The following is a 27722-nucleotide window of genomic DNA, read 5'->3' as shown; positions in this document are numbered from 1 at the left end:
GTGCTATTCAACAGAATATGACACAAGTCAAACTTACTGAAAGAGGATGGAGTTTTTCATCAAAAATATCTATTACCATCCTACTATCTACCTCTCTGCAAAAAAAAGAGAGAAAGAGAGAGAGAAAGAGAGGGAGACTATAATGAGACTTGAGAAGATAAAACACAAAGATCTTAGAATTGATTTTTTCACTGATTTCAAGTTAAACATACCGAGGAAGTGGACTGAAAACACCAGTGACATTATGGCAAAATGCGCTGCCAGCAACTACTAGCTGGTGATGATTGATTTTCACACACACACATGTATAATACACAGAGTCACTATTAGGATATATACAAACCATACATACACTCACACATGTGGCCAATAATCAATAAGCATGCAGGCTGCTTTTAAAAGTGTAAAGGGAAGACATGAGAAACCTATTAAGTGGGGCCCTTTTCCAGATTACAATATCAATTCATAACTCTTGTAAGATGCAGTAACATAAAATTGAGCCAGACGGCTCCGTGATGATTCCTAACAGAAGCTTTAAAAGAGGTTCTGCTCTTCGGAAGAAGTCAAACTTACCTGTTCTTTATATGGTAGTATATAGCAAGTGATACACTGTAAGAGAAACAGGGAGAAGAGTCTAAGTGGTATTTATCATTCTTAACTGAAGATTTGAAAAATGTAGTCATTCAAACCTTATCATGACCTTTGTTCTGCAAGCCTGTCAGGTGTCACTTACCATTTGATGGTGTACTTGAGGTTGGGCTGACTGACAGTGCTGTCGTCCAAGAAAATGGTTGAACAGGAGCTGTACTTGCGTCTCAGGGGTGCAGCCGTATGCTTAAAGACACACATACACAGGTTACATTGGGCCAAAGTCAGCACTGATGCCAGAAAACCTGCAGAAAGGCGTGCAGACTAGGCAACCTTATTCTAAAAGCCTCTCCTCCAGTCTGGGTTGTGCTTCCATAAGGGAGCTAAAGTCCTTCTCCTGCAGTCTGGGTTCTGGTTCCATAAGGGAGCTAAAGTCCTTCTCCTGCAGTCTGGGTTCTGGTTCCATAAGGGAGCTAAAGTCCTTCTCCTCCAGTCTGGGTTCTGCTTCCATAAGGGAGCTAAAGTCCTTCTCCTCCAGTCTGGGTTCTGCTTCCATAAGGGAGCTAAAGTCCTTCTCTTCCAATCTGGGTTCTGCTTCCATAAGGGAGCTAAAGTCCTTCTCCTCCAGTCTGGGTTCTGGTTCCATAAGGGAGCTAAAGTCCTTCTCTTCCAGTCTGGGTTCCGGCCCCATAAGGGAGCTAAAGTCCTTCTCCTCCAGTCTGGGTTCTGGTTCCATAAGGGAGCTAAAGTCCTTCTCCTCCAGTCTGGGTTCTGGTTCCATAAGGGAGCTAAAGTCCTTCTCCTCCAGTCTGGGTTCTGGTTCCATAAGGGAGCTAAAGTCCTTCTCCTCCAGTCTGGGTTCTGGTTCCATAAGGGAGCTAAAGTCCTTCTCCTCCAGTCTGGGTTCTGGTTCCATAAGGGAGCTAAAGTCCTTCTCCTCCAGTCTGGGTTGTGGTTTCATAAGGGAGCTAAAGTCCTTCTCCTCCAGTCTGGGTTCTGGTTCCATAAGGGAGCTAAAGTCCTTCTCCTCCAGTCTGGGTTCTGGTTCCGGCCCCATAAGGGAGAGAAATGGGAGGGGCCTGAACAACTCCAGACAGCAGCTGGAGCACTCTCTGCTCCAATAGTATATAATAATCTAACACCGTGCTTCTGTTCTCTGCTCCAATAGTATATAATAATCTAATACAGTGCTTCTGCTCTCTGCTCCAATAGTATATAATAATCTAATATAGTGCTTCTGTTCTCTGCTCCAATAGTATATAATAATCTGACACGGTGCTTCTGTTCATCAAATGAGGAAGGGGAGCCTCCATGCAGGACATGAAGAGGACATTCATCACACCCTATGGGGGGGGGGGTCAACATTCTAAAGGCACTACATTGCACACAGACAGCCACACACAAATTCAGAGAAAGAGAATGTGAAGGTCTGCGGTCATACTTTACCTTGGACTCCGAGATGTGTGTTAACTTGCAAAGCAATAGGGGGAGATGAACATTTTAACAACACGTTCAGCTGCGTATGACCTTGGCTAGATTTGCAGAGCATGCTAAATGAATTCACTTTCATTTATCACATATTCATTGATCAGCCAGGCATACTCTCCAATTCCCTATTCTTTAGGTGGGCCATAACTAGCCAGTGGAAACATAAGCATGTTTTTTATTTTGTTCAAAAAGAGCCCCTAAAACTAGCAATGTAAACGAGGCACTGAATATTACCATGCTATGAATGAATATTAAATCAGGTCAAGCTTTTTATGATAGCTCAGTCATGCTCGTTTACACTTGTCTTTAGTGTGCATAAAGACAAACAAACAAACAAACAAACATGGTCTTAAAATGCCCAGAAGGTTTACACCAAGGTAAAACACATTACATCACCAAAGCAGTAGGAATGTTATTGTGTCTCTAAAACTGGAGATGTTTGACTGCATATGAAACATATTAAATATGTGTTTTACCCCTGTGTAAAAACGTTCATGGTGATGGAGCTTTTGAAGGCCATTTAGCAGAAAAACGATGCTTCTACTTACATGGTTAATGTATAGGCTTTTCCGCTTTTCCCGCACTGAAAAAAAAAAAAAGACTCCAGAATTAGAGAGAACACATCTCTGATAATTCTATGCAGAGTATAAGAACTATATAATTATTACATAGCCCCCCTTTTACGTGTTTCAAGGGTGTCTTCCTTGTGAACCTTGTGTTATGTGGACCCAAAATTCACTAAACTAAAACATTTTTTCAAAAGTAAAGTTGAAATGGCATAATTGGGAAACTATTTTGCACACTGCACCAAAATGACATCTTTTAGAATCTAATTTCAGATTAGATTAACAAGTCTATTTTCAATACAACATTTGGTGAAAAAACTGATACAAGTAAAGCATTATTGGGACAGAAATCACATACATGCTAGAGTTACAGAAAAAAAACATCTGTATAGGTCAAACAACACACACATCACGGACAACAGCGACGACAACAGACGCGGTAGCAACAACGGCAGCAGCATTATCAAACGCTCACAGATTACTCCTCAGCGGTAACTGGAAATGCTCCCTGTATCAGGACTACACTGAGAGCCCTGACGCACTTAGTTCTAGACCAACACCGTGTTTAGCAGACAGACAGACAGACAGACAGACACATCTTCCACAGCGCACACTGAGCATAGCTCCTCCAGCATCCTTGAAGCATCTTCCCAAACTATAAGTGCAGTCATGGATAGGAGACGCTCAGCTCAGCTGAATCATCATTGCACCAGGTGACGTCTCCGTGTTGTCTTCTGTGACTGAGCCTATAAATGTGAGGTTAATTACTTTGCAGAAGCTTCATTAAAAGTCATGAATGAGTCTTTCACTCTGAGAACAGCACTGTGTGTTTGATTTCACCACACCAAAAGAGCCATAGTTTGATGGGCGATCAGAGGACCGCTCCAGCCAAGCCCAGAGGTCAGAGGTCAAACTCAGATGTTGGCCAGGATGCGCAGCACCACTGCCGCTCAGTACGTGAGTAATCCGAATGAAAAGCTAACATGGGTGCAGCAGGGTCACAGCAGGGTATAGACATGCTGTTCTCTGACCAAATGATGCTCCTACACATCAAAGCCCCATTCTCTCGCCCTCACACACACACTGACTAAACGCTGTCGAAAAAAAAGCCCCTTGCGTCATCTGCCAATACCGTTTTCCACACGGCACAAATATGTCCAAATACTACATTGAGGAAACCCATTGATCCAACACTGTTATTCTCATATTCAACACTATCTGAAATCCCCAGTATCCAGTCACAGCAGTAAAGCCCATGCCTCAGCCTTGATTTAGGCCTTTAAGGACGTTTCACCTCCATGGAAGAACAGCAAGGGCATAACCATTGGTTAGCTGTGACACTGGGCCTAATGGAGATGGAAAGCTTTTTCATTGACTTTCAGTGTACTGACCTCTTTATGGACAAATAGTTAGGTCAAACCTTCTAGTTTAAAAATGAGGATCATGTTATAATGCAATGAGCCCACAACACACTAGCACAGAAACACACTGCATATAAGCACTCACAAGTTCAAGCAGACGGCCAACGTGTGCAGACACACACACACACACACACACACACACACACACACACACACACACACACACACACACCGAGGCACACACAGCTCTCCACACAAGCTTACCTTTCTTATTCGGGGCAGCAACTGAAAAATAAGAGCGCTGGTCTAAGTTTGACATTTTTATTGTACTCCACATATACTCCATCCATTTGGCAACTAGTCACCTGACAACCATACAACTGGGAGAGCCTGGAGTGTGCCGAACCAAGCACAGAGAGGCGTTACGCGTACGACCCATGACCCAAAGCCCTATGGACACACTATACGACTCCTGACTTGGATGTGTGATGTAGTGACTGTTTATCCTCCCCTAAAATCACTTCTACTTTCTTGAAAGGACTTCAACGAGGACAGGATGTTGCTTACATTATGTTTCTGCGTCCTCGACTTACAAAAAAAAAAAGAGTTTTGCGGTAGGTACATTTCTATCCGTAAGAGTGCTTAACATGGCTTTTGAAGGAGATTCTCTTTCTTCTGGGCCGAGTCCACATTCACTCACCATCTGTCTGAGACTTGCTGAGGAAGATGGTGCTGGCCCGCGGATGGTCTGAGGGGTTGTACTCCATGTTTGGATCTGTGGGAGAGAAGAAGTAGAGGGAGGAGGAGGAGGACAAATAGAGTTGGTTAGTTAGGAAAGACTCATTTGTGTACAAGGCTATTACCAACGGGGTGATGTGGGAAAGTGTTTGGACGAGCCAAAATGCAGAGTATGGACCTATGTGGCAAGGGGTGAGCACAGCACAGTAATGAGATAAAGAAAGCCATTTGGCATTAGGACAATGCACCAATGTGTTCAGAGTGGCTTGCTTTTAAACAGAAACGTACCACATACAATCAGCACATTGGTTGGCAATTTCCACTTACTGCAATAACACTCTTTCAACACCAGGTGGCACATGACTGTATTGACCCTACAGTGAAAGATTCAGAATGTCTCTCGCAAGTGCCTTGAAGGAGTGGAGAACCCTTAACAAACAGAAACGTCCAACAAGATCTTAGAAAATGATCTAATGGAGGGTCAAAAGGGGAAGGGACACATAAGCAGAAATCCTGTCTTGAGTGAACTAGAGGGGCTGTTTTAAAAAAGGGCCCTGTCTTGGGTGAACTACAGGGGCTGTTTTAAAAAAGGGCCCTGTTTAAGGATGGAGCCCACTTGAACATGCTCGATCTTTTGTGTGCACACTCTTGAATTATCAGCCTTTTGAAAAGGTGAGACAATCAAATCAAAGCACCAAGGAGCACAAGCAGCATCGGGTCATACAGACCAGCCCTCTGAGGAAGATGGAAATGGAGAATATGAATATGAGGAGATTTAGGAGCCCAAATGAAAAGGTTTAATACAAAGTATTGCCTTAAAGCATTGAACAGCAGTGTCTACGATGATAGCATTGCTATGATTTAAGTACGAGTATGGAGGAGGATGTCACAGTACACTTCCTTTCCTACAGGAAACAAAATCAGCAGGCAACGACCCAAGCGCCCTCCTCCCAAACTACAAGAGACAGACGCAGACTTTTTTTCCACTGTAAAGACAAAAGACTGAACTTTTCAGGAAACATCCAGCTCCAGCCTTTAAACATTCAATAAGAAGCAACTAGACAAGCTGCTCACCCTTGGCTAGGCGCACACACACACACACACACACACACACACACACACACACACACACACACACACACACACACACACACACACACACATCAGCACAGAAGAGTGTTAAACAGTGATTAAACACAAATAAACAAACCAGAGGTATTTTAAACTGTCCTTGAAAGAATTCCAACAGCCTTAAAAGGTCTTGCTTCATAAACTCATTCTCACACTTAGCTGGTAGATCCTGCCCATAGGGAAGCGATTTTATGGGGGTCTAATATCTGTGCTGGGCTGCTCCATGGCCGATCAATAAGTCGCCCAGCAGTGCCTGTAAGTACCCCCATCGCTGAAGCTACAGCATCAAGTTGGAAATACTAGAGAGTTTTCCATGCCGAGTTACACATGCTGTTCAACACAATAGAGGGCAAGTCAGGAAACAGAAACAGATGGCTGAGGAGTGTGTGTGTGTGTGTGTGTGTGTGTGTGTTTCTGTGTGTGTGTGTGTGGTAGTGTGTGTGTGTGTGTGTGTGTGTGTGTGTGTGTGTGTGTGTGTGTGTGTGTGTGTGTGTGGTAGTGTGTGTGTGTGCTGTTCACAGTCTAGATGGTGTTGTATTAATCAAGAGATCTTTTTTTAGTAATCCTACTTCCATCCACTGAGCCAACAGCGATAATCGAGGTCTTTTATAAAAAAAACACCCTTAAAAACAAATCTAACTTCCAACACATTTCATGACCAATATATGGTGCCCAGTGACCATGCCAAACTGAATGGTGGGTCCTTGGCAGTGTAGGCCTACTTCATGAGACGGCCCCCCAGGACATGTGCTACATTTGGACCAGCATGACTCAGTACACTGGAGCAGATGATCATGGGAGGGGCAGCTCCAGGGAGATGGGGCCCTGCCTTGTGACTGAAGACTGTTTTTGAGCTCTTGTTCCTGTGAAATACTGTCACACATCTCATGGCCATTTTGGCCTTGGTCAGAATTACTATGAGCAGAGGCGAGCAAACAAACAATTAAATTGATAAAAATAATAAAACTAATGCATTAATAGCAACCTGTCTGACCACACATCATTTGAGAACGAGAGAGAGGACAAGAGCGCGGTGTACAGGGGAGGTTGAACTAGTGCTATCTGAAAAAACAAAGAGGGCCTTTCATTTCTCTCAACTTTCTCTTCAACTCACAGTCTGATGCAGATACAGCTGTGTGGAATATGACCACTGCTCAAAATGATTACATTTCTGGTAACAATAGACTAAAAAGTCTACTGTACATCTTATTCTGAGTGAAAATTTAAGGAACTATTAGTTTGTGGATGTGGCGGCTCTACACTGATAGGATGTGAATCAGTACCTGTGAGTCAAGTTCTGCGGTTTTGTGACCCGTCTAGTGAATATGAGGCATGAGTGCGAAAAAATATATAAAATAAATGTGTGCTAAATTTGACCATTTGAACACTTGAGGGACTAACTTTGGAAAGTTGGGGGAGGCTTTCTCCCATCATTGGTTTATTAGCTGTCCGCGGCACAAGGTTAAAAAGGAGGCAAGAGGTCTGTTTGTTAAATGTTTTATTGGGGTCACCTAAGACGGTCATTAAGAGGACTGCAGAGAACTAGATACTGAGCGCTTGAGCTTTTTAAAGGAATGGTGTCTGGGCCGTATGAACTGAAAATATGCTTCTCTAAGTAGTGGGATTTGGAAGGTTGTGAAGAAACTTCGTCTGGAGAGGGGAAGGGGGTTGAGCATGACTTGTAATAGTGTAAGCATTGGGGGGCTGTTGTTAATGTTGTATTTGTTACGTTAGTGTAATAACAACAACAACAAATCAGAACTTCCTTACTCAAAATTTGTATGTTTGTTGACTGACGTTAGGCTACACGAACATCTTAACTTTAACTAAATAGTTCTGTTTTGTGTAGCAGCTACTTGGCGTTTGTTAAAGTGAATCTTCTTTAATTGGGCCCCACTTTCTGTATCCGCCACGGCATCAGTGTATTCAGTTCCTAGCCCTGCTTGGGCTTTCTCTCAGTTGACCAGATGATTTAAATGAAGGCCAATAGGACAAAGCTAAGTGCTTGTGAAGAATCAGGCGCTAGTGGACAGGGGCTAATTAAGCGTGCGCGAGTCCTGTGCATTCGTGTTGGCTGGTGTCAGAGACAAGTGGAAGGTAGGTAATATGTTCACAGATCAGACAGCAGTTCCTTCTGACAGAGACAAATGCTGAGGTGGTACTCATTGCATTCAAAAGGGGATCCGGATGAGGGTTCCTGTCCAAAGTAGCACTGATACCTATAAATCAGACAACTGAAAATAACTGTCCAAATGATCAGTCGGCCTCAATTATCAGTCAACCCGTAGTTCTGATGGCTTCTTTTGGGTGTGATGAGAAGAAATGGTGATTTGTTCCAAGCCTGACGCTGCATTAGCAGTCTTTCTGAGGTGCGTGCGACTGCAAACAAGAGCACGGCAACACATAAGGGTGTGTGTGGAGCTTATCTTCATTAGCACAGGCTGATAACCACATCATACATAAAAACCCTCTCAACACCCCGACCCCCATCCAACAGACTGAATATTTAGTTTGAGCTTTCTTCTTTTAGCACACGCCCGGTCGCTCTCCCTCCTTCTCCCCCCCCCCCTCCTGCTTTCCTTTAAGGGCACATAAAAGAAAGGATTCATTGTGTGTGGGGTGTTGATGGCATGAGACGTCTGGTGTGTGGTGTGTGTGTGTGTGTGTGGTGTGTGTGTGGTGTGTGTGTGGGGTGTTGATGGCATGAGACGTCTGGTGTGTGTGTGTGTGTGGGGGGGGGGGGGTGTGGTTCCATTGTGTTGTAAATGCTGGGCAGGTTGGCACAGACACAGATAAGGGGTTAGGGGAAAGGAGCGGCGATGCTAATAGGGTGGTGCTGCAGGGCCAAGTCACGCACTGGGTGTAAGAGTGATCTTGCCCAAATATATGTCATATTTTCCACACTATTGATGATATTTGGTGGACCCATGCGAAATACATAATTGCTGTATGACTGAAGAATAGAAATACATTATTTATTTAGTATTATAATTTATTACTGAAGAATTATTTTGTATGTAATTTCTGATCAATGGGAACATTTATATTAAACACCCCCACAAGATAGCCTTCGCAGACCTACACCCCACAAAAATGAATTCAAACAATTGGTCAATTGTCGGTCTCTCTCCAGCCCCAAAACCGATGCGTAAAAGGCAAAAGCTCTGCCCCCAGTGGTCAGGATAGGACACGTCCACTGGCCCTTTGCCATCAGGGGTGATGGTCCACTCTAGGCTATGCTATATGTATGCATATTTTGGGTTAGGAGTTACAAGTAACTTTCACTTCAGTAAGCGCTTTATTTACCATATACCCAATATATGTCTTTAAACAAATGCCTGAGCAAGTGTAAACATTCACGGTGCACTGTTCGTATCATATTTGATACACAAGCATTTTCATATGTATGAAAATGACCATCAAAAGGGCATTTTGTATTGATTTCTGTGCAGAAAGTAGAACAAGAAAATCTGTCCAATGCTGAGCCCACTTCTGACATTCAGAGTGGGAATTCAACCTTCCGAATTTAAATGTATTTTTTTAATCAACACCTAGGTTTTCCTTTGGACTCTTATCTTATCTGCACTTTTGAAGCGGGAGGAAGGGAACCTGCATTGTGAAAGCCATTTGGAGCCAGCGTTTGATGTGAGGTCAAACCAGGGGGAGGTTTGAAGGGGTTAGCTCCAGCAAGTTAGCATTGGCTAGCCTAGTTCTGTTCGAACCATTTTGGTCAAGAGTCAGTATACAAGAGTGACCAATGACAACACAAACATTTTCATACTTCCTAAGATGAATTACTAACCGAGCAACAGCCGTTGAAATGAACAGGCGGTAATCTTATGTTGGTCTCCTGATCTGTATAATAACCCATCAGAGAGCTCAACACAGAGCCGGCCTAGGCCCTATTTGATGAATAAACACTACTCTGTTAAATGCTTAGTCTCTGTCGTCACGCCATTGCAACTTAAAACGTACCTAATGTTTAGTATTAAACATAGACATCAATGTTTAATATTACCCCATCTGTTTTCCTCTCTCAAGACAACCTTAGTGTTTGGGGGTGGGTGTTGCAGCTGGTGCTCCAGTCAAGGTTGTCAAGGTTTCACATCACGCTTTGGTACAGTGGGTAGCGCTGTCGGTTGTTAGTTCCCCTCACCTCCTTACTAAGTGTAGTTTTACATTTCCTTGTAAGTCGCTTTGAATAAAAGCGTCTGTTAAATGACTAAATGTAAATGTATTAATAAGAAATGCAATAAATTGAAGCAGTGAAAATAAATTGTGTGTATTTCTCTCTATTCTTATCATGAGTCCACCTTAATCATTTTCTACAATAATGATATGCTATGGTGTACTAATAACACTGTCATATAATTATGAGTGCTTTGTTCTCCGCATCGCCAACACTACAAAAATGTACCACTCGCAAAAAAACTCTAAAAACTCTAGCTGAGTGACACTGACGAAAAAAAAGATGGCGGACCAAACAGCGTAGATGGTTGGAGTTGTACATAAAAGTAGTTTGTTTGTAACTTTAAAAAAAAACTAAGCAAAACAAATCTGAGAAATAGACACTGTACAATGTAAAAACCCTGTTATTGTAACTGAGGAATACGTCTGAGGTGATTTGCGAGGTGTCTGAGCCAGCTATCTAATGTTAGCATGTTAGCAAGGTAACTACCCACAAACAGCTCAGTAGCAGCGTGATTGGTTGTTGACCTGTCAATCTCACTATAAACATCTCCGTTATCAACAAAACCCCTTGCACCAGGCACGCCCAGTCATCCGTTAACACAACGCATACATGCGAGATCACTGTTATTGTGGGCTACATGTCTGAAAGAACAACTCCAGACCCAATTCTCTGGACATTGCCTGGAGTCCATATGAGAAAATGACTTTAGGAGGCTGAAATATCTCTGGGGCACGGCCACTGCTTTGCACCATGTTGTAACTGACACAAAACCATGTACCGTGACTGGTTTAATGATCATACAATTTGAAACTGTTATACTTACCGTCTGGCATGACAAAGGGAGAGACAAGGAGGGGACTGGCATTAAACAACTACGCTATCTAGCCTGTGATTGGTTTACGTTTTCTTCTGCCTTACATTCTCCACCCATCAATATATGTGTGTGTGTGTGTGTGTGTGTGTGTGTGTGTGTGAGAGTAATGACAGCACTGGAGAGGATGGATAGCTGTAATTAGGCCCTGTTTAAGTGGCAGCCCACCCCGACACCAAGGCTTTGGGATCTGCTATCCTCCCGAGTGGTGCCATAGCAACGTCTCTGTCTCTCTGTCTCTCTCTCTCTAGAGACAGAGAGTGAAAGACACTCAGAAATGAAAATAATCTAGATTCAATTACAAATGCACAGCATCACATTACTGGAGATTTCTTAAGATACTACAGCTGCTGTTAGCTCTTTTCATGACATCATTTTTAATGCTTGAAAAGACTGTAAGCAGTATGTACTGAGGTAATGTACAGTAATGTTTGACCAACAGGGTTAACAACACAAGGCATTCCATCTCTTCCATCAGAGGCCAGTGCTTACTGCTCCTTGGGCCATCTTTTATGTGATCAAATACATAAAAGCAGGTGACTATGAATGAAAAAACTGATGAAAATGGAAGGAATAAAAAGGAAGGACTGAACTGTAGTTGATGTAATACACTGCAGAGATCCACAGCAGGGTTCAGTGTGAGGCCGACTCAGGCTAGTGGGATGAGCTGGAGTCACGTTACCAGCTTGCTAACATCAGAGGCTGGGCAGAAAAAGGTATTACCAACCCTCCCTCTCCCTCTCCCTCTCCTCCGCCAGTCCAGCTGCATCACCTACCCAACCCCCTCAGCCCTCAGTCAAAACACTGTTGCTAGGCAACGGAGGCATGAAAAGGCTTGGCGGCTTCAGACAGAGTTAAAGGCAGACTGATGAGCTCTCTCACGCTCACTCCCTCACACACACACACACACACACACACACACACACACACACACACACACACACACACACACACACACACACACACACACACACACACACACACACCTACCGAATAACTGATAGTTAAACAGTAGACATGAGTCAACCCAGAACTCTTACAAAGTGATTTAACACAGATTAGAGATTAATCACATGGGAGACCCTAAATAAGAGCATTACGTAATGTTTAAGGGGACAAAATGAGAGAGAGAGAGAGAGAGAGAGAGAGAGAGAGACTGAGAGAGAGAGAGAGAGAGAGAGACTGAGAGAGAGAGAGAGAGAGAGAGAGAGACACACACACACAGAGACAGAGAGAGAGAGAGAGCGACTGAGGACAGAAAAAACACCACTCTAACGTATCAATGAGCACGGAAGAAATCAGCAATGTCAGTCATGACAAGGGACTATTATCTATGCTGAGTAATGAAGGAATGAACCTCACTCCCAGGGAAGAAGGCCAACACCAAGAGCTGACTGGAGGAGCTGACACCAGGTGGAGAGATAATGGAGGGTGCCTCCCTTATGCTGATTCTTCAGGCAGATCAGACTCCACATAGCCAAAGGGACTGGTACAGCCAGATCTAGTATTTACTTGGTCAATAAATAAACTATAGTTGCAGTCATAAATACAGTCGATGTCTGTCAGTCTACCACTTACGACTTCTGAAATAGTTAAAGAAACAATATGCAGGGATTCACCACTTTTGAGGTATGATATGTTTTTTTTTTTTTTTTTAACATTGACAGGTCATTCCCACTAACTCCCCAGGCTATGTGACTGTAGTGTTGTGGTCTGGATCAGAGCCCACACATAAATATTTCATAGCACAAGGCCACCAAAAACTTTATCGCCAAGAGACACCACAGTTAGCATGCTAGTTTATCAGTGCTGACTGTGCTGCTTTTGGTGTTTGCACTGTTTTTGCATGCCTTTTAGGCAGTTAGCTTGCTAGTTGTTAAACCAAAACCACGTACTGCTTCTTTGATTGTCAGTTATTATTATGGTCAATCAGCTTGTAATTGTCAGGCCAACATTTACATTTACATTTAGTCATTTAGCAGACACTTTTGTCCAAAGCGACGTACAAGGGAGAGAACAGTCAAGCTAAGAGCAATACAAAACCTGGTATAACAATAAATACTACTTTACATAAGAAATATGTCAAAGCCAATTGTTTAATCAGTGCAGACGTCAGCTAATAGAAACAGCACTCACATGGCAATCCGAGAGAGCAGTCCCTCTGAGTCACATATGCAGGTACCGATATACCTGGTCTGTCATGTAGTTAAGTGGTCTGTAGGGCTTTGATACTGTTGCCTGAGGCTGAGCTACAAGTCTGCTTGCCATTTCTCTTCAATCCAGCACATCGCTGACCTGTCTCCTCTATGGGTGTTGGAGGTACAGTGGTTAGTGTTGCTGCCCTCCCAGTGGACGACCTGGGTTTGCTAGCCACTGTAGGATGCCTGTAAAGGTTGTTTTGGATAAAAGCGTCTGCTAAATACCAGACCTTTGCCTTTAGGGTACATCAGCGTTTGCCTCAAAAAGGCATGCCAACACACTGTACTGTACACACATATTCAAAACCCAATGCCACCAACCGATAGTAGTTGGCATTTGAGTATTTAGCACACAGAAATACATATTTTTACACACGTGTAGGTTTATGGCAATAGGCATGAATACTCATGGAAATGGATTTGAGCCAGTCGTGTGTCTGAAACCTCATCAAGGTTCATATGGTAATGTTGATGTTGGGCTCATCTGGTCATGGTTGACGCTGCTGCCTGAGCCAATTTAACACGGCCTTCACCGAGAAGAGAGCCCCCCATGGAGATAATTACTCACACCTGCTCTCTCAAGTGCTTATATTCACTCTCATTTTCTCTCTTGTTCACTGTGGGTACAGAGAGAACCTCACTGGCAGAGGTCATTAGGAAAATCATGCATATATTGTCTGAACCCTGTCGACGGCTCAGAGTATGAACATTTTGTTCTTTAGCATATGCTGAAGAGCACTTTGATGAAATAACTTCTTTAAAACAAATCTATTTATTTAAATCTTCATATTCCTGTATTGAGGGTACTTGAATCATCATCCATCAAATACGTTTTATATTTTGCTTTATTAGCCATTATAAGAATAGACTTTTTCATAGCCTACATAGAATAAGTGCTTCTTTGATACAATGGGCAATGGGTTTGTGCTGATATGAAATACAAAATAAACCAATGGGAATTATGCTCTACTCGTCACTTGTGGCGCAGGAAACAAATATGTAGCTTCCTCGCACACATTGCATTTGTGGTCATTTTAGTGAAAAAGATCGGAGTCAAACTGGAATTGAAAATGAAATGCTACCTTTTTAATTAATACGGTATAAGAATTAACTGTCAATACTATAAATCACATTTATAACTGGGATGGCTGGACTCAGGCATGTTGTAAATAACTTTTAGTGAAAAAAAGATTACATCCTGTACTCAAGCCAGTAAAAAAAAGGAGAGAAGCCTTTACAGGTATTTCAAATTATACATGATGCATTTCAAGTCAAGTCAAGAGTCATGAGTCAAGCCAAAACAGCTAATCGCTAGTTTGAAACTTTAAAAACTAGTTAGTTGTAATCATCGACCCTATAATCATCCTAGAAAATAAAGACTTTGAAACTACTTCAGCTGTTATGGCAGAGAACATGAAGATAAAGAGCAAGTTTTACTCCACCATACAAGAAAGGGAAAATTGGTGAAATGCTTAAAGATTCACATTCTCAGTAGTAGTAATCCAGCCCCAAGGCATGATGCCCGAGCTTCAGCGTTGGCATTAGCTCAGGCTTTCACTAGAAGGCTTCAGCGTTGGTATTAGCTCAGGCTTTCACTAGAAGGCTTCAGCGTTGGTATTAGCTCAGGCTTTCACTAGAAGGCTTCAGTGTTGGTATTAGCTCAGGCTTTCACTAGAAGGCTAAAGAGTTGGTGAGCACTGACGCGCTTCAGCGTTGGCATTAGCTCAGGCTTTCACTAGAAGGCTTCAGTGTTGGTATTAGCTCAGGCTTTCACTAGAAGGCTTCAGTGTTGGTATTAGCTCAGACTTTCACTAGAAGGCTTCAGTGTTGGTATTAGCTCAGGCTTTCACTAGAAGGCTAAAGAGTTGGTGAGCACTGACGCGCTTCAGCGTTGGCATTAGCTCAGGCTTTCACTAGAAGGCTAAAGAGTTGGCAGTAGCTCAGGCTTTCACTAGAAGGCTAAAGAGTTGGTATTAGCTCAGGCTTTCACTAGAAGGCTAAAGAGTTGGTGAGTACTGACGCGTTCAGCGTTGGCATTAGCTCAGGCTTTCACTAGAAGGCTTCAGTGTTGGTATTAGCTCAGGCTTTCACTAGAAGGCTTCAACCTTGGTATTAGCTCAGACTTTCACTAGAAGGCTAAAGAGTTGGTGAGCACTGACGCGCTTCAGCGTTGGCATTAGCTCAGGCTTTCACTAGAAGGCTAAAGAGTTGGTGAGCACTGACGCGCTTCAGCGTTGGTATTAGCTCAGGCTTTCACTAGAAGGCTAAACAGTTGGTGAGTACTGACGCGTTCAGCGTTGGCATTAGCTCAGGCTTTCACTAGAAGGCTTCAGTGTTGGTATTAGCTCAGGCTTTCACTAGAAGGCTTCAACCTTGGTATTAGCTCAGACTTTCACTAGAAGGCTAAAGAGTTGGTGAGCACTGACGCGCTTCAGCGTTGGCATTAGCTCAGGCTTTCACTAGAAGGCTAAAGAGTTGGTGAGCACTGACGCGCTTCAGCGTTGGTATTAGCTCAGGCTTTCACTAGAAGGCTAAACGGTTGGTGAGCACTGACGCAAGCAACACTGACACAATGAACACTGAGTTCCAGTCTTAAGGCACTGAGGTCTACTGTGGTGTAATTGTCATTAGCTACTGCTGTTTTCTACATAGTGTACAGTTGTTTGTGCTTATCTGAGAATTCACAAACAAATAAAATGTCAGAGTGAAGTAAAATCTCTAAAAAATTAGAGTAAGTAAAGTAATCTAGAGTGAAGTAAAATGTCAAAACAATTACAATTATTGTTAAATGTATTTTTTGGCTGTGAGATTTATGTTTTAATTATTTTACATTCACAGACACTATAATTGCACAGGTTCCAGGACCTACTGCATATGAAATCAGAGCTGTCCTCCGTGGACAACACAACAATCAACCTGGTCAGCCAGGTGAGACCTCCTTGCTTAACTGCTAACCCAGATCTGATCATCACCTCCTCCAGACAGAATAACCAAGATCTGACCATCACCTCACCTCCTCCAGAATAACCAAGATCTGATCATCACCTCCTCCAGAGAATAACCCAGATCTGATCATCACCTCCTCCAGAGAATAACCGAGATCTGACCATCACCTCCTCCAGAGAATAACCAGGATCTGATCATCACCTCCTCCAGAGAATAACCCAGATCTGATCATCACCTCCTCCAGAGAGAATAACCGAGATCTGACCATCACCTCCTCCAGAGAATAACCAGGATCTGATCATCACCTCCTCCAGAGAATAACCCAGATCTGATCATCACCTCCTCCAGAGAGAATAACCGAGATCTGACCATCACCTCACCTCCTCCAGAGAATAACCGAGATCTGACCATCACCTCCTCCAGAGAATAACCAGGATCTGACCATCACCTCCTCCAGAGAATAACCCAGATCTGACCATCACCTCCTCCAGAGAATAACCCAGATCTGATCATCACCTCCTCCAGAGAATAACCAGGATCTGATCATCACCTCCTCCAGAGAATAACCCAGATCTGATCATCACCTCCTCCAGAGAATAACCGAGATCTGACCATCACCTCCTCCAGAGAATAACCAGGATCTGATCATCACCTCCTCCAGAGAATAACCCAGATCTGATCATCACCTCCTCCAGAGAATAACCGAGATCTGACCATCACCTCCTCCAGAGAATAACCAGGATCTGATCATCACCTCCTCCAGAGAATAACCCAGATCTGATCATCACCTCCTCCAGAGAGAATAACCGAGATCTGACCATCACCTCACCTCCTCCAGAGAATAACCAAGATCTGATCATCACCTCACCTCCTCCAGAGAATAACCCAGATCTGATCACCTCCTCCTCCAGACAGAATAACCGAGATCTGACCATCACCTCCTCCAGAGAATAACCCAGCTACATGGAGCAAACCATGTCAGATCAGACAGAGGTGTGTATTTGTGATGGTGAACAGCTTGTCTGGAGGGAGAGATGAACAGACATCTCAAGGAGATCCATGACAGAAGTGATTTTATTTTTAATGACACAAAAATTAAATCCAAATATTTTGCAGACCTACTGTGTGTGTGTATGTGTGTGTGTGTGTGTGTGTGTGTGTGTGTGTGTGTGTACAAAACACACAATTGTTTTTGAAAAGACTAGTAAAAAAATAACACGGGTGGGTACAGAAGCAGCTTTTAACTGTGCACCCGAAGACCCTGAAAGACCATTCAATATAAACGCCCGTGTGTGTATTATTCCTGAACAGACACACAGTATATTGTCAGCAGTGTTGGGGAGCAGAGCAGTTCCATGATTGCTGAATGCGAGAGAGGTTTTTTTGGCCACAGTGTCTCAAGTTATATTAAGAGAGCCTGTCTTCTCTTCTCCACTGGACCTAAATAGATCCCCCCGTGGAAAAAAATGATCCAGTGGATAAAAGCATGACATCATCTCTCCACTTCTTTGCCATAAGGGTGGAATTCTGCCCCCAAGGTCTTTGGACAACTCACTCTTAGTAGTAAAATACCCTTTCACTTAGGGCTGAACGATTAATTGCATTTGCGATTTAATCGCGATATGATAGAACGCGATTTTCTAACCGCAACGTTCGCGATTAAAAAACGTGGTCTAAAAAAAAACATACATTTTGCACACAGTGTTTAAAAAGTGCATGCCTAGTGGTTATACTTAAAATTACTTTTTTTTTTAAATTACTTAAATGCACAGTGGCAAAGCCACCGATTTGTTGTTCTTGTTTCTGTAATGAGCAGTTAAATAAAAATGTAAAATGTGGGAAAGAATATTTTACACTAAATGTATCTAATATTGTGTTGGTCATATTTAAATCATTCATTACGTTTTGTTGGGGAAAAAAAAGAGGCTAAAAAAAAAAAAAATCGCATATTAAATCGCAATCGCAATATTTTGGTAAAAAAATCGCAATTACATTATTTTCCCAAATCGTTCAGCCCTACTTTCACTCTAAATACATGATGACATAGGGTACTAAAAAAAAGGTTGTCAACTAATAAATGACATTCCTAGTCTCTACAAGGATCTGGCCCTTTCTCCCCATCATCCACAGCCAATAGAGGTGGTTTGTGCTGCTTAAAACATAGCAACATTTAGTTTATGTTCACTCCTGTTATACTGTATCTATGCTGCAGTTTGCCATTAGTCCCCCAACTAGAAACGGGTCAAGACCTGGCCTTTTATTTGATGAGAGGAGTCTTTGTTGTTTCGAATCCATGATCCTGATCGCCAGAGACTGTAACCACAATTCATATCTAGGTTACTGTGTATTGCGTTTTAATATTTGTTATGAGATGCGTTATGAGATGCGTTATGAGATGTGCATGCGTGTAGAGCCAGATTGATCAGTGGTGCTGGGACTCCTTTTGCAGCCAGGCACAGTTGAGGGTGCAACCAAGCTAATCAGCTGATTAATGATCGGCTGTTTGCGTCACTTGTGGCATAATCAAGGGATATGATTGGCCGAGTCAGGGAGGGACCACGCTTGGAGTTGGTTAATGCAACCTAACTTTGCTTATTTGTTATGTTCTTTTGTGACATACTGCTATTTCACTAGTCAAACTTTTACGTACTTTTATAAACCTTTTAACAGTTTTCCTATGGCATTTGAGGAAATGTCCATCACAGTATGCCTACTTTGACAGTATATGGTCATGTGAAGGGAGAGATAAACACCTGCTGTTCCTACTAACCACTCGGGCTATTTACTCTGTAGTTATGTGCATTACATAAGTTAGCAGGCTAGCCAGCTTTAATCAGTGCCAATTGTGGTGTTGCTGGTTGTGTGTAAATCCTCTGGCTGAAGTAAGCAGAGAGAGAAAATTGCAGAAAGAGGTTGCATTCAGGTTCGTCCAGATGTTCAAATTCATCAACATAAACATCGCTTGCAACTTCCCATATCTTAAGCATTCCCTATTCATGTAGGCTAGTACTGATGACTGCTGCTCTTGCGTTTTATTAGATGCATCACCTTGGGTCACAAAAATGGGTTGTTATTGTGGAACAGCTTTAAGCAATCTCTTTTGCAAAAGGCATTCATGACAAGATTATAATCAGAGGGGGATATCAAGTACATGCCACGTCTCTAGGCATAGGTTGTCCTGATGCCGTCAAGGTTTTACGGATGATTCTAATGTTTCAATGCTCATTATGATAGGATACTGGCTCCACAGTTATGTTCGGTATAGTGCATAGTGTAGTAGTACAGTGGAAACAGTTATACATTATTAAACAGTTTAGATGGGGAACTACCATTTGATTTCTTTGGCAAGGGGTGCAGAAATGTGTCAGCGTGAGGTTGAAGACTGTGACGGTGTGAGGTTGTAAAGGTGTGGGGATGAAGACTGTGCCGGTGTGAGGTTGTGCAGTGAAGGTGAGGATGAAGACTGTGACGGTGTGGGGTTGAAGACTGTGATATTTTATATCCAAGCTCTGCTGCTTACGCTGTTCTAAACACAGATGATCCACATGTTAGCCATGACAGTGCTTAGCAAACAGATTGAAGGAGGATTTGCATCTTTCTATGTGACATGATTCACCTATATGTTTCTCTTCATGTGTGAATACAAGGCCTTGCGGCCAATCTTTTTACTTCCTTGTTTCATGCAAGACAGCCATTCTCAAAAACACACAACAAATCTCAGGTCAGCTAAGAATAGCCCACTGTCACCCTTGCCTCCTCCTCTGCTCTCCTTCTTCCCCTCATGTTCAGACAGACACAAAAGCTCAGTTTGCTAGGGCACTATACATTGAAGGCCATCACGTACCCTGTGGTTCCAACTTGGACTGGACGGTATATTGACTTTATAAGGTATACCAACATATTTTCAAATGAGATATAGGACGAGCCAATACAGTTTATACGGATCTAGTTTGATGTTACATGACCTGCCAGTGTTTGCAGTGCACTCACTCTCCTATGACATTCTGCGCTGTTGACAGCTGCTAGCGTGTGTGTTAATATGGACTCATGTTTATTTGGGAATAAGAACTTGTGTTAATATGAAGATGCCCAGGTACCCTGAGGGTTTCTACCTTTTCCTGTTATAATTTTACAAGTTAAATTGAGGAGACTGTAACATCAGCTAGATAACTATCATTTCATGTAAATGGCGTTTTAAACCATTCATTTGCAAGCGTAGTTTATATATGGTGCGGTTAATAGTTGGGAAAATACGGTACGATGGTGAAATAAATCGCTGGTTTCGTCCAAGGCACTTGCAGTGGTGTTTATTGTAGGCAATAGGTTTATTGCTAGCCTAATATCTGTGGACAAAACAAAAGCAATCTGGTGATACGGTGCTTTGTCTACTAAGCTTCGTCTGTGATTATGTGAAGGTATACACGATTGATGCCAGATAATAATCACACAAAGATATGATTACATAGCTTTTTTTTCAGGGTATTTCACTTGGCGGAACTGTCAAGAGATTTTCTTGCTCTCTCGTGAGAGCGTTTACAGGCTAGGCATGCTCCTCACACTTCGGCATATTAAATGTTTATTTTCCCAAGAGCAGATTGTTAATCATTACGCATATAATGTAAATGCTTAAGAACAATTGTCAACGAGTGTCATATCATTAAAAAGATCTAATCGATTTAAGTGCAATCTTAGATATTCCGAGATATTCTTAATTTAAGTAATTAAATATTCCCTGGTTTTTTCCCCCTCCAAATTCCCAGGAATCAGCAATGTTCTAGAATTTAATAAGTGTATTATTGGCGTTGAAACCAACTGAAGGAAAATTCTCAGAAATAGGATTATTTTACTTATATAGTTACATAAAATAATTTTTCATTCACGTGTTTTGCATCTGTATATTTTCAAACAGAGAACGAAACCCCGTCTTTGCTTTTTATTTTTGATCATAGTCTGTTTAAATAAAAGTGCTTGTGAGATCTCACATGTGGCTTTGACTTACAACTGAACATGTAGCCAAAGTAGATATAATGATAATCATGATTTTTGGCCCATATCGCCCAGCCCTAGTTCCAACCCCCGTCTAGTTTTGCATGTTGTCAAATACATTTGGAACAATAACACCTCATTATGCTGCTGCTCACAACAAATCCAGCAAATAACACAACAAATACATTTTGTTCTAGTCAATTCTTGAATTTGTTGCTCTTCTGTCAACCTTGTGTTTGTATGGCAATGCGTCTGTAACACACTTACTACCAAATCAATGTTTATTGGTGACAGAATGCTTCATTATTAGCCTCTCTTCACCATCTCACTTCATGTTGTGTCCGTGCGCACTCCAAACATAGTGGTGAGTATGGTGAGTCTGGGTGGGGGACATACTGTAGGGGCTGTGCTGGGTTAGCAGCCCTGCAGAGGGACTGGGTGGGGGTGGGGGTGGGGGTGGGGCCTGTGAACCAGTCTGGAATGAGGTTAAATATGGCTAGAGGGAGGTTTGGGAGTCAGGAGGAAGAGAGGAGCAGGAGAGGAGGGCAGTACAGAAGCCGTTCAGTATCCCCAGTCAGCAATTCGCATGACTGACTTCCTCTCAGCCACACACATATACACCCACAGAAAGAGAGAGGCCATACACACACACACACACACACAGAGAGAGAGAGAGAGAGAGAGAGAGAGAGAACCCAAGACAACATACAAATCACAAACACACAGTGGTTCTACAGTCAGAGGTCAACAATCATGTGCCAGGAGTTGGAGGTTAGTTGGTTGGAGTCAGCTTTTCATAATCTCATCTGGCACAGAGTATTCAATGCGTCAATGGCTTGCCATCAGATAACTGAGTAGCAGACTTCTTTATCAAAAGCCCAGTCAACACCAATAAAACACTACCACTCTGTCCCAAAAAGCTAAATATTTACGCTTCTAAATGAGCATGGAGCAATTATTCAGTGTGCCTGGTATTTATCAACTAGAGATTGCCATTGCACACCATAACCTATGCATTTATGTGGATGCATACCATAACCTATGCATTTATGTGGATGCATACCATAACCTATGCATTTATGTGGATGCATACCATAACCTATGCATTTATGTGGATGCACACCATAACCTATGCATTTATGTGGATGCCAACACTTCACCCGACAAAAGAAAGGTTTGACTCTCTAACCACCTGTTGGATGAACAATAAAATATCATCCAACGAGGCGCATGGAAACAATTCTCTAACAACTATGACCCACTGACATTCTGACACACATTGGCAGACCACACACTCCGCTATTAAAATATCAATGAGTCAATGTTCAAAATGAGTCCATGGTCTCCATTCATTGTGTGAAATGCACCTCGTCGAGATCGAGGAACTCAACCACTTGGTTCCTCTGAAGAACCTCTGTCGCCTTTGCCTTCTCTCCACAGCACGAGATGGCAATCAAGACTCTTTTCATTAGTGGTACCTCTGTGGTGGAATAACCTACCTAGTGCTATTTGATCAAGTGACACTATTTTAATATACCGTGGCTATCACAAAGCGTTGAAAGACTCCCCTCTTTTGAACTCATTTGTCATTGTAATGTACTTCTTCCGAGCCCTACAATTTTATATTATGGTTATTATTATTGTTCATTTTTAAAGAACATTACTTTAATGAACAGCATATCAAGGGCTTCCCTTTGCTGTCTTGATCATTTTCATTTCATTCTTCCAAATTCACCATTTCTTCTTATCATTTTCAAGTCTGTCTGTTGTATTTTGGGCCACCTGTGTTCAAGTATTGTTGTCGGTGGGGTTTGTGGGTAGTGGAGTCCAGAAGTCAGATAAATGAGGGATGGAATTCTGTACAAACCCCTTTTCGTTCATTAAGATATTTCTCCGACTCAGTTATTTGCCGAGAGATTTAATTGACGACATAGCAGCATCGGTAAACCATCTTATGCTCTGTAAAATGACCAGCAGTTGCATGTTTCATATAGGAATCTCAGTGAAGATGTTCGCATTTTCATCCGGAGCAAACTAATTATATGCGTCAGCCGTTTACCAGTGTTATACACATAGCTGTTGGTGTGTAGTCAAACGTTGTTTTAAGCATGCAGTCAGGATGTTTCAATGACAGAAACTCACAGACGTTTCAGAGCACAATCAAAGTATCAAATACATCGGAGACGTACCTTGGCTTGCTAGCATACAAGGGCAAGTTACAGGCTTAGTGTTAGTGACTGGGCATTTGGCGAAGTTCTTAAGTGTAACCACTCAACGGAAAAGATTCACACATTTTTTTTTATTTCATAAGGTTGGAGCAGATGCTTTGACAGAAAATTATGTGTTGTTCTCAGGCCTCGTTAGTTCGCTAGCGAGAGCTGACTAGCTAGCTAGTCGAATGCTTATTGCAGCCTCAATGACAGTGACAAATGCATGTGACCTATTAACTGAAGTGTACTGTAGTGTCCGAAAAGGCTACATACAAGCAGATATTTACACACAAAAATCAGTTCACTTAACTGGCTAGCAGCTTGCTTGCTAGCTGTGCTGTGTTAGCTTATTGGCAGTTGGTTGAGTCCATTCGTTTTTCAAGTTACCTTGTCATCACCACAACGAAACGTTAACTATAACTTAACACGCTGTAACGTTACAAACTATCATTTGTCAAACCGCCGCTGTGTTTACTGTTGGCTTTCCAGATTCGTGTCAAATAGATTACGTTAGCTTGTCAAGAGTTATAGCATGCGAAAGAGCATGCCAGTTCCCAGCTATCTAACCACAGAATGCAAAGGCGCCATCTCGTTAGCTGTTATAAGTGCTGCAAGCCAACCCCGGACAAGCACAAAACTCAGTCCTACTTGTAAATCCATACCCAAAATACATACAAATTCATACAAACAAAAACACATCACTACCCATGGAATACTACCAAGCTTTCTAGAACTACCAAGAAGTCATGCAAAAACCTGAGATACTGTGTGAGGAAGACTACTAAATCAGCGCAAAACCCAATATTTCTACCACAAAACAGTCAACAACAACAAAACAACTTGTAATGTAGACATGACTATCTTGGAATCATTTTTCCAATGTGTCACCCCAAACTGAGCTTTTACTGTGTGCGTTCTTGATCATTTATCCAAGTCATTTTTAAACTGTTCCTTTTAAATGTGCAGAGCCTGCATTCAGAGTTGATCCTTGTTATGCTACCGTAAAATGTGGGCAACTCACATCTGACCCAATTCATGAGATCAAGTCTGGAGTGCACAGGAAACCAGGGACTTTCCTGCCTATTTAAGGTTACATTTGTGCACTCTGCCAGGAGAGCTTTAGAATATGCCTCTTTTGCACTACCTTGGAGTAGATGGTAGATGCGAAAGTATGATCTGGGAGGGATAGCAGAAGGGTAAGGGGGGGAGAAACATAGAGAGACAAAAGGACACTCGCACACAAATCCGTCCCCAATATTCATATTTTCACTATAGCTTCTTTGTTTTAGCTAACAGAGCCAACATTGTTCATGTTCATGACTTTTACTGGGAACTGTTCACAGACATAGGAGACACTAAGGCACTATGATGCCACTCATTTATTCTTTTAGAAGGAAGACACTTCTTGGGAGCTTAGACTTCACAGTTAATCAGCACAACACAGCCTTTTTTTTCAACTTAAGAACAAACAAACAAAACAGCCTTTTCCTGATCCAGTCATCTGACGGAGAAAGTTGAAGATGCTATATTAATTAAACAGCGTATAGTGAAGATGCTATATTAATCCAACAGCGTATAGTAAAGATAAAGTTGAAGATGCTATATTAATTCAACAGCATATACTATAGTAAAGACAGAGGCACTCTTGCCCTTACAGCCCCATCTAAGTGAATAGACCATTCTCTAACAATGACTCACATGTTGAGCCTGCCTGGCTCACAGTGCCACGTTTTAATCAGTCTGATTTATAGACAGGGATCCTTTCTGTCCACATCAGACTGGTACAGACCCTTCAGAGGGTGCTGATCATCCTCAGTCCATCCACCCGCAGACAGAGATACTCATACAGACACATACAAACAGACAGCTAAAGCAGTGCTATAAAGGGGTACCGTATCCAACCACACCCCATACTCACATTGGAGACTAAAAGGAGACAGACCTACTGCAGAAACACTCATTAAAGCTCCCAAAAATTTGGTTTCTCTGCAATCACATGCTCCATTCAAATCTAAATCTCCTTGCTTCTGGCTCCACTTTTAGACATGAAATTGCCAACTAGAGGTGGCAATGACACAACCACAAAACAAAAAAAACCCTACATGATAAGAAACCAGCTAATACAGTTATATTGGAATCTAGGGCCCCAACAATGTCCATTAGAGGTGCTCAAATACATATACAGTGGCGCGTCAAAAACCCCCAGTGTTTATGTTGAGGGTGGGCATCCGATCAGTCAAACAAGTCAACAGAAAATACATGCACACAGAAGACACACACAAGACCTTTCTTTCTCAGTCTTGGCATACACCCAACAGACCAGCTACTGACTACAATGCATACATTTGAGAAAGGAGGGAATGTGCTAACTATATCAAGACATAGATATAACCCTATTGCATTTGGGATTATTAGCCTACATTCTACAGACTTTTGTGAAGGCATGTGTGTTACTTGGCATGTCTTTCTGATGCTTTGCAAAGAATTATATTACATCAAGCTTACTTGCCTACCCCTTAATTAGAAAAATGAAATCCCAAAAATTCTACTCTGGCTGAACAATGAATCCACTTGAGTAAATATGCCTACAATTCAGCACTGCAGAGGCAAGTGTGAAATGGTTAGATACCAGTCAGATCGTTTCCACAGCCGTCAACTCGGACGATCACTGACAAAAGTTAGGACAAGGCACAATGAGACTGTGAGGGCATGTGTATGAGTGTGTGTAAGAGAGCTATGTGGGGAGGAACACATCAGACTATGGACATGCTTAGTCAAGATAATTACTGCAAACTGACCAGAAAGTTAGCTTAATATTACTACATATTTAAAACTTCTGAAGTAGGCCTGCACAAAGCCTACGAATTAACCAATTCGAGAGCAGTGGCCTAGGTTGAATTATGCGTGAGCTGTGGTTGAGAATTAGACCCATCAGTTTCTATTGTATATTAGGACTGCAGGTCTATATCGAGTAAAGACTTTTGCAGACCATGTGTTTCGGCACTTTTGTTATATAGGCTTGAAACATGTCGATTATTCTTTGAAGAAGCAGCTGAACCACAATGCAATGTTTCCAAATGCTGTGTTATTTAGAACCTTGCTAGTATAACAGTAACCACGTCCAATTCACAGATGCGTGTCATTTGATTGCTAATTTATATATAATACATTTTTTTTAAATCTGGGAAGCAGTTTTATCACAACAATTCATAGCAACCTTTGGGTTAGACTACATTTTTATCACAAAAGGAAGTTGAGGTTTTTTTTTTCCAAGGTGTGACATCCTACCGTCAATGTTCTCCCTATCGCTGATGTGTTGAAGATTGCCCCCAGTGTCGTCCCGAGGAAGCTCCGGCTCCGGGTGGTACGGCTCCAGCCTCGAGTGCGCATTTCTCCTAAGCTTCGGGCTGGACGATACGCAGCAAGAGGTCGTATTCCCCATGATTAGGTTTCCTTGCAGAGGCTAATGATGATGGTAGCGCTACGCAGTGTAATATCCAGCTTTCTCCTGGCCTTTCGATACAGCTGGCACGAGGACAGGCTGAGGCGTAACACGACGTTTACAAGCACTAAAATAGGAAACGCAAAGATACCTTACAGAGTGTATGCACCCTTCTCGGGTCCTAATTTGCAACAGCTGTGATATAATCCATTTACCGACACATATCAAATAAATCGCTGGGGCTACTGGCCACCCCACCCCAATCAACCAAATATTCCCCCCGACCGACGCAGCTCGCGTCGATTAACGCAACAGCCACCGTCGCTGTCAGAATCCTACCACAGCAATATCAAAGACGGCACCAGAAACATTTTTTATCCGTCGAAAAACATGAGAAATGCTGTGTTAAAATAGCCCAAGTAACATTGTAACAGCGTCAGCTGTCAATATAGGGCTCGGCTTACAAGCTTACAGAGGCGACAGTACCCAGTGAAATAGTTCCGGTTCAAGTGGGTGGTAACAATGTAGGTTCGTTTACGTAGCCTGCTGTATCCGTTTATGCCGAACATTACCATTGCGCTCAATAAAACGCCATTTCCACCGCGACAAGGATATTTATCTCCAGCACATTGAAAATTGTAGTTGGCTAGATATAAATATTGTTCACGGCGTTATTTTAAAACAACAGCCTCCCTTTGAACACCAGTAATCGTGGCTGCTGATAGGCCAGTCAACTTAAGCAGCGTAGGCTTTTTGTGATGTCAAACCGCACCTGGCAAGTCCTCCGCGTCGGTGCAAGCAAAGGGTATTTGGTGTCTTTTCATCGTCATTCCATGCACCATTTAGGGTAACAGTATGGAGTTCAGAAGTTCTCATATGTCATTTTTTGGCGTTTACAACTAGTCTACACCCCCCCCCCCCCAAAAAAACCTAACTCATAAGCACTATTCCCTGCTCACTGCCAAAACTACTCCTGTTCGCGGGCCAAATGATTTAGGGAATAAA

At 42.4% G+C, this 27722-nt stretch overlaps 1 protein-coding gene across 4 annotated transcripts in view; it reads right to left on the bottom strand.

The window, feature by feature from the left end:
* ccny (cyclin Y) overlaps nucleotides 1–27235 on the bottom strand; it is a 36057-nt gene extending 8822 nt beyond the window's left edge. Inside the window, exons 1-8 of one of the 4 annotated variants that reach the window (XM_031584390.2) lie at nucleotides 26564–27235; nucleotides 4704–4778; nucleotides 4268–4288; nucleotides 2625–2659; nucleotides 2035–2058; nucleotides 734–834; nucleotides 574–609; nucleotides 38–95 (exon numbers count right to left, since the gene is read on the bottom strand). In XM_031584390.2, the coding sequence (XP_031440250.1) occupies nucleotides 38–95; nucleotides 574–609; nucleotides 734–834; nucleotides 2035–2058; nucleotides 2625–2659; nucleotides 4268–4288; nucleotides 4704–4778; nucleotides 26564–26717 (504 nt within the window). In that variant the 5' untranslated portion in view covers nucleotides 26718–27235. The remainder of the gene's footprint in view (nucleotides 1–37; nucleotides 96–573; nucleotides 610–733; nucleotides 835–2034; nucleotides 2059–2624; nucleotides 2660–4267; nucleotides 4289–4703; nucleotides 4779–26563) is intronic. The other 3 variants (XM_031584392.2, XM_031584391.2, XM_031584393.2) reach the window with 3 other exon arrangements.
* Nucleotides 27236–27722: the final 487 nt, after the last annotated feature.

Source organism: Clupea harengus, chromosome 17 (genome assembly GCF_900700415.2).
Source record: "Clupea harengus chromosome 17, Ch_v2.0.2, whole genome shotgun sequence".
Classification (NCBI taxonomy): domain Eukaryota; kingdom Metazoa; phylum Chordata; class Actinopteri; order Clupeiformes; family Clupeidae; genus Clupea; species Clupea harengus.
Note: the sequence above shows the minus strand (reverse complement) of the source record. Positions and strands in the feature narration are given on the sequence as shown.